We start from the raw sequence: 7,504 nt of genomic DNA on the forward strand, positions 1-7,504 counted from the left end.
CTTGCCAGAACTGCAGGACACAGATCTCGCGTGAATATCCCTAAGGCCGGTGGCTTCTGGTCCTGTTACCAGAAATGAAGGTTCGTCTTAATATCGAGAACCCAGGAGACTCTATTAAATACGATCCAGCCCCTGGGAGGCCCCGCCCCCGACGCCCCGCCCCCCGCGCAGGCGCAGAGCCGCCCCGCGTGCACCTTAGCGGACACGCGCGGCCATGGCGGAGGCTGAGCTGCAGCTTGTGTCTCGGCGCATCCGCAGCTTCCCGGACTTCCCGATCCCGGGCGTGCTCTTCAGGTGCCGAGGGACTCGAGGGCTGGGGCGGGGCGGTGGGTGTGGAGCCGGAGCCGGGCGGTAGGGGTCGCAGGGGTCGGGGGTCGTGACCCGGCCGCGGGGTCACCGGGCCTGCTCTCGCCTCCAGGGACATCTCGCCGGTGCTCAAGGACCCCGACGCCTTCCGAGCCTGCATCAGCCTTCTGGCGGGTCACCTGAGGGAGACCCACGGCCACAGTATCGACTACATCGCGGGCGAGTGGCGGGTCTATCGATCTTTGGGCGAACCGTAAACCTGCGTCCCTCTCTTTCTCCTGTCCTATCTAACGTCCTTGGGAGCCCGAGAGGTTGCTCCAGGTGGGCCTCGCAGGGTGGGTGCCTTGCCACGGCCTGGAGACCCTCAGGGACCCCGGAGCACCCCCCCCCACACACACACACATACACTTTGCATCCCCAAAGGAAGGCAGGCCCCATCCCACCCCCAAATCCCTGGTCCCCAGCCCTGGGACGTTTAGGTCCATGGACCTGAATGAATTTCCCTTGGGTGTGTCTGACCAGTCGGGTCTCTGCGGACCAAGTGTCCCAGTGGAGGCTGCTGGCCTTGTGTCTGGGCTAGTCTGTCGCCCTTCACATCCCTATTAGCCCTCCCCCACTACACTAGGGGACCCCTCACAGCTCAGTACCCCACTGCAGATGGCTTCTACTGGGCCACTGCTCCCCTAGTGGTTAGACAGGGTCTCTAAAGGGAGACGAGGGGCTGGGTGATGGCATACCTGGTTGAGCGCACGTGTTACAATGCTCAAGGACCTGGGTTCTAGCCCCCAATCCCCACCTGCAGAGGGAAAGCTTCACAAGTGATGAAGCAGTGCTGCAGGTATCTGCCTCTTACCCTCTCTGTCCCTCTCGATTTGGCTGTCTCTATCCAATAAATAAAGATTAAAAAAAAAATTTTTTTTTAAAAAGGGAGACAAGAGACATCCAGAGCTGTAGAATGGACCCTGAGCCCAGGGTCCTGTGGTTCTGTGTGCTGGACACTCTAACCAAAGATGACTGTTACTGCTTCTTTTGCTGAAACCAAACAAACCAGGCACCTTGTGATGATGATGGTTACTTGTGACTGTCCAGTCCTGGCTCATTGAGACCACACCCCACCCCCCATGATTTCATGCTACATGGCCACCCCATCCCCAACATCCCAACTCTCATCAACAGGCCTGGACTCCAGAGGCTTCCTGTTCGGTCCTTCCCTGGCCCAGGAGCTGGGCCTAGGCTGCCTGCTCATTCGAAAACGGGGGAAGTTGCCAGGTCCCACTATGTCTGCCTCATACTCACTGGAATATGGGAAGGTGAGTGAATCGGGACCACCAAATACAGTGCAGTCAAGCAGAGCTGCCACCTGAGTGGCATGTGAATGTTCAGAGGCAGACACTAGGCCAGGCTGCACATGGAGGCCCTTTATGGAGACATGCTTTCCATTCACAGGCTGAACTGGAAATCCAGAAAGATGCCCTAGAACCAGGACAGAAAGTGGTCATTGTGGATGACCTGCTAGCCACAGGAGGTGAGCATCCCTGGGCATAAGGCCTGGCATAGAGGGTTTGAGTGGAAGTCACCAAAGAGCAGGGTCCCACACAACCAAATGAGACCTCTTCCTCCTTTTCCAGGCTTCTCACCCCCAGGCTAGAGCAGACCATAACCAGGCCTCACTTCTTCTTTAGGGACTATGCATGCTGCCTGTGAACTACTAGGCCAGCTGCAGGCTGAAGTTCTGGAGTGTGTGTGTCTGGTGGAGCTGACCTCGCTGAAGGGCAGGGAGAAGTTGGGGGCTGTGCCTTTCTTCTCCCTTCTGCAGTATGACTAATCCTCATCTTCCTGGAGCAAAGTTTTATCTTATGCAACCACCAGTCACCACCGCTTCTGCTGGCCGTTAAGGGATACTTGTGCCTTTGAACTGTTTTATACATTTGTGCCTATGAGAGCAAGTGACTTTCTAGGCTGGCCCTTCCTGTGGGAGTCACCTGGAGTCCTTCCTTCCTGCAGGCTCTGAAAGTGCAACCCCCACACTGCAGGTTCAGTCACAAATCAACAAAATAAAGTAAATAAACCACTTTGTAGAATGGCTCTACTTGTCCATTTGCCCAGGCTAAAGGGGAGGGCCTTGCCCTAGGAGGTTAAAGACCTGTGTGGGGAGCTTTTTCCTTTTGCTATTTGTGGTTCTCAAGGAACTAGGTTTCACTGCTGCTGGAAGATTAAAGTCTTGGTGGCTTAAAGCAATCTTAAGGTGCTAGAAAACCAATGGTAGATGTCCCTGAGGCTGGTTCCTTTTGGAGGCCTTTTCCAATTCCCAGAGGCTTTTCTTCACCTTGAGAGACAACCCAGAGCAGCCTATACACAGGGATGTCAAGACCCTTATGTATCTGAGGGATAGCATCACACAGGCCTGGAATCAAGTCCATCCCATTGACAAAAACCACATCCGATTGACAAATCAGTTTAATAACACTGCTTGAGGGTTAAGCCACCTACACTGGTAAGCCCCTTCAAGCTATAGCCAGAGTTGGTTCCAGTCTCTGACTCTTGTGGGGCAAAGTGCATTGTGTTTGAAGAGGGGTAAAAGCAAGCCAGGCTCACAGAGACTCCTCAGCCTGGGTGAGGCGGGCCAGCTGTTCAGTGATGCCCGCCAGCTCGGCAGCCTTGTCCAGTTTGACGTATGTGTCCGTGCGGATGTGATGGAGGCTGACCCAATCTGGCAGCAATTCTGAAAGAAGCTTCACATGCTTCTCCATCTCTCCTGCAGAAAAAGGGGCACATGAAGCTAAGCTGGCATACCTAAGTTCCCAACATGGTGTCCCCAGCCCAACAGCTGCATCTCAGGCCCAACAAGAGTGGCTTGTCCCCAGGGGTGAACACTAGGGTTTGTCCATGATCCACTATACCAGGCTTTGCCAAGGTGGCCCTTCCACAGAACCCGGGGACTCTTAGACCAGTCCACAGAATCCAGGCATATATGTGAGGGGGGGCTGCTCAGTGCCCCATCACAGTGTCGTGAGGAGGACTCAGCACATACCATGGCTCATAGCTGTGCAATAGCTGCCCACCATCCTGGCACAGGCCACCTCCATAGGGAGTGCTGGCTTGCGCTCTGACACAAAGATGTTCCGCAGCACACGGGCCAGCTCAGGCAGTCGCTGCAGCCGCTGCAGCCGCTGCTCCTGCTCTGGGCGCCGTGTCATCTGTGCCAGCTGCTTCTGTGCCTCCTTGGCTCGGATCTGCAGTGGACAGGGATGATAGTCAGTGGATGGTCAGACCATGGCCTCCTGCCAAGACCCCTCCCACTAGTACACTTACCCGCTCCAATAGGGACTGTGACACCCCTTTTAGGGCAGAGGACAAGGTGGCTGGTGGGGTGACTGGCTGTGCTGGGCTAGGGGACCCAGGGCTGCTGGGCTGGGCTGTGCGTAGGGCCAGGTCATTCAGGGCCTTCTCCATCTGGGACCAGAAGAGAGATAAGAGAGCCTTCCCTAGCTGCTGGTCACTGCAAAGGCCCCACTTGCCTCTTCCCTAACCTGCTAGGATCCTGTCAATATATAGCCCACATTCACCTTAGTACCTTGGGGGTACAGTCTTCCTGTACTTGGGGAAGTAGGTCCTCAGCTGAAAATGGAGCTGGGTCAGCCACCCTAGCCCAGGGGCCCCAGGCAGCCTCACCTTGGGTGACATAATGCTGCGGGCACGGGCCAGCACCTCCTGGGCAGTGGCCAGCTTCTCTGTGATGGGTGGCTGGGGGAGTTCTGCTGGTTCGATGTCGGGCACTTCATCCACGTTAAAACGGGGGTGCCAGCGTGTTAACTGGTCCTCAGGTACCACCATAGGGGGGTTCAGAGAGGCCAGGAAGGTCTGTGCAAGAAAGAGAACACCTGTAATCTCAGACACCTCTGCGTGGGTGGTAGGGCCATCTGGCTCTGTCCCAGCAGACAACCTTGAACCAGGTGTCTGAGCTGAGCTGGAATGGAGCAGCCCCAGTGTCCACTGATGTTATCTCCAGCCCAAGTGTTCACCCTTAGAACTAGAACAGGATGTTTGTTGCTGTCAACAGATGATTTGGCTGGGGGGGTAGGGGGGGGAATGACTGCTTTTCTTGTGACACTTACCCTGTGGTATTCCCGGACTCGCTCCACCAGATTGTGGCTGAAGACCTGCCGCCGTTGCAGGAGGCGTGAGGCTGTGAGCTGGGGAGCCACTGTACCGCCAGCCTCTGCAGGTAAAGTCCAGGTCTGAGGCCCTAAGCCAGATCCAGCCTGATACCCAATCCCCAACCACAAGTTTAGGAAAGACCCATGGCCCAGTGCAGATTATGGTCATGATGAGCTCACCCTGATCTAGCAGTGGTTCAACAGTAAGCTGGTAATCAGATCTCTTGACACTATCCTTGAAGGTGGGAATATTGCGCTCCTGGCGGAAACGGTAACAAGTAGGATACACAGTTTTGATCTGGCCCACATTGTGTTCCTCGAAGCGCCTATAACAAGACAGGCTGGGGTCAGAATAGGCAAGACTACTGGGAGGTAGGCAGGCCAGGCCCTTGCCAACTGCTTACTTGCGCATCATGTCCTGGACACCCTGCTTAATCTTGGTGAAGGTGGCAGTCTCTGAGCGGTTGTAGAGCATGCCCACGATGGTGTCCATGCTGCGGAACATCTCAGCCAGAACCTGGTACTTGTAAGGTAGCACAAGGCCTGGGGGTCCTGGCTGAGCCAGGGCATGGAAGCGCTGATAGGCTGGCAGAGCCTTCTCTCCACTGCAAGGAGGGAGACAGATTTTTCAGGAAAACTCCAAACTCACACCCTTATAGCACCCAAGGGCAAACAGGACCTCCAAAGAACACAAAGCATTCTCCAAAGCCAGTTTACAATACCACTGCCGCTGTAGCCACCGCCCTCCCCAACCCTCACACACACCTCCAATCACTGCAGGATGGAGAAAGAAGACTAGTTCCAAACCATATCCATGTCCTACCCAGTCATCCAGGTACCTCCCTCATCAACCCACCCTGGCTTCACAACCCAGGATCCATACAGTGACAGATAAGTGTCAACAGCTGATGCCCAAAGTTCATGAGAGTGCTTAAGGCAGGAATGGTCTGCACCTGCTCATGAAGGAAATATCCAGAGCGTGAACCAAACTGGAAACCCAGCCAGTGACCAGCCCAGCTCTGCTTCCATCTCCACAGCCTCTTGAAGAGCATCCTGACCAGCACACCCACGACCCAAGACTCACCATGGCTCTGTAGGGTTCTCCTCGACTTTGGGCATACTAGACTCCCCCACATCCTCTGCACTGGCCCTCAGCTCCTGCACCCGAGCTCCCAGCTCCTTTGCACGCTGCAGGCACGACTTAAGTTCTGAGAAGGTGACCTTGGAGGGGATCTGTCAACACAGGCACTGTCAGTTGACAGTCACCTCTGGCGCTCTGCCGCCCCCACCTAGGCCAGCCTCCTCACCGGGTCCTCCTGGGCTGCAGGGTGGCGCTGTCGGCTCACAGAGTGACTCCCTGCAGCTTTTGCTTTCTTTGTCTTCTTGCCAGGAGCTGGGGGACTAGGGTCGGAGATCTGGTCGGAAGGACACTATAGGTAACCAGAGGGCTGCAGTGACTCTCTCTCCCTGGGCCCAGGTCGCCCTGGGCCGACCCTCGAGCCTCATCTTGGACTACACCCCAGCTCTACGCCAGTCGCCGTCCAATCCTCCCTTCTGAGGCTTCGATTCCCACGGCGAATAGCCCGTTCTGTACTTCCCGACGGAGGGGTCCCCAGGGTGCATCCCCCCATCCGCCCTGCCCCCTCCCCTGCCTCAGTTGTTTCCCCTCCTGCATCCTCACCTCGGCAGCGGGCAATCGCAGCCTCCTGCGCGCTGGTGGTGCCGCGTCGCCGCGGGCTGGTTCGGCGAGCGGGCGGGCGCGCTTGCGGCTGCTCCCAGGGGCCGAGACCGGGGTGCTGGGGGCACATTTGCTGGGGCTCGGGGTACGCCAGATCGGCTTGGCCCGAGGCGGTACGGAGCCGCAGGGCGTGGGGCGACGGCGTGCGAAAAAGTCGGTGAGGCGGCGCTGCGCCATGGCAGAGCCGAGCGGAGTAGGGCGGCGAGACGCGGATCTGCGGAAGAAAAGAGAAGCAGGAAGGAGCTGGACCCGCGCTTCCCGCCGACTTTCGCGCCACGACTGGCCCCGCCCCCAGCGTGTCACGTCACCGTCGTTCCAACGCGCATGCGCCCGCTCGTTGCCCCGCCCCCGACGCAAGGGCTCCACCCGATCTGGCCAAGCCGGGAGCTCCTCGGGGGGCCAGTCGGAGAAGCTGGGGTTCGGACTCAACTTCTGTGAGAGTTCTATGGAAAACTCGAAGTGGGGTTGGGGAGAAAGCATAATGGTTATGCAAAAGGTTTTGCATGCCTGAGGCTCTGATGACCCAGATTCAATTTCCAGCAACATCAAAAGCCGAGCTGAGGACGGGTGTAGATTGCATACTGGTTCTACAGAAACTCTGATGCCTGAGGATCCAAAGTCCAGGTTCAGTCCCCTACAACACCTTAAGCCAGAGCTGAGCAGTGTTCTAGTTAAAGTAAAATTTAAAAAACAATAATGAAGTGGGGGGCAGGCGGCATCGCACCTAGTAAAGGACACATCACTATGCTTAATGCCTAAGGTTTGAGCCACAGCTCCCCGACTGCTGTGAGTGTGCTCCATGAGTGGTGAAGCAAGTCTGCAGGTGTTTCTCTCTTCCTCCCCCTCTCAGTTTCTCGGTCCTGTCAAATAAGAGAGAAAAGAAATGGGGCTCGGGGCGTAAGGATCCCGGTTCAAGCCCCGGCTCCCCACCTGCAGGGGAGTCCCTTCACAGGCGGTGAAGCAGGTCGGCAGGTATCTGTCTTTCTCTCCCCCTCTCTGTCTTCCCTTCCTCTCTCCATTTCTCTCTGTCCTATCCAACAACGACGACATCAATAACAACTACAACAATAAACAACAAGGGCAACAAAAGGAAATAAAATTTTTTTAAAAAGTGGGGCCCGAGTGGTGGCACATCTGGTTGAGCACACATAATTGCAACAGGCAAGGACCCAGGTTGGAGCACCCAGTCCTCACCTAAAGGTGAAAAGCTTTGCAAGTGGTGAGCAGTGCTGCAGGTGTCTCTCCTCTTCTATCTCCCCCTTCTCTCTCAATTTCTGGCCATCTCTGTTCAATAAATAAATAA

General features: G+C 56.2%; 2 protein-coding genes across 4 annotated transcripts; one reads left to right on the forward strand and one right to left on the reverse strand.

The window, feature by feature from the left end:
* Positions 1–149: 149 nt before the first annotated feature.
* Positions 150–2,378, forward strand: APRT (adenine phosphoribosyltransferase). Its single transcript, XM_007531325.3, has 5 exons — positions 150–294; positions 419–525; positions 1,483–1,616; positions 1,753–1,831; positions 1,989–2,378. Exons 1-5 carry the CDS (start codon positions 215–217, stop codon positions 2,129–2,131), a joined length of 543 nt encoding a protein of 180 aa, XP_007531387.1. The 5' UTR covers positions 150–214; the 3' UTR covers positions 2,132–2,378.
* Positions 2,379–2,745: 367 nt separating this feature from the next.
* On the reverse strand, positions 2,746–6,500 carry CDT1 (chromatin licensing and DNA replication factor 1). Of its 3 annotated transcripts, none has more exons than XM_060185024.1 (10): positions 6,145–6,500; positions 5,771–5,878; positions 5,548–5,696; positions 4,868–5,068; positions 4,644–4,789; positions 4,422–4,525; positions 3,979–4,167; positions 3,619–3,759; positions 3,338–3,539; positions 2,746–3,061 (listed from the first exon to the last, which is right to left on the reverse strand). In XM_060185024.1, exons 1-10 carry the CDS (start codon positions 6,376–6,378, stop codon positions 2,898–2,900), a joined length of 1,638 nt encoding a protein of 545 aa, XP_060041007.1. In that variant the 5' UTR covers positions 6,379–6,500; the 3' UTR covers positions 2,746–2,897. The 3 variants fall into 3 exon arrangements, with proteins under 3 accessions (XP_060041007.1, XP_060041006.1, XP_060041005.1); XM_060185023.1 differs by having other exon boundaries at positions 5,548–5,684; positions 5,771–5,893; XM_060185022.1 differs by having other exon boundaries at positions 5,771–5,893.
* Between the last annotated feature and the right edge of the window lie 1,004 nt (positions 6,501–7,504).

The sequence above is a fragment of the Erinaceus europaeus genome, chromosome 2 (genome assembly GCF_950295315.1).
Source record: "Erinaceus europaeus chromosome 2, mEriEur2.1, whole genome shotgun sequence".
Lineage (NCBI taxonomy): Eukaryota > Metazoa > Chordata > Mammalia > Eulipotyphla > Erinaceidae > Erinaceus > Erinaceus europaeus.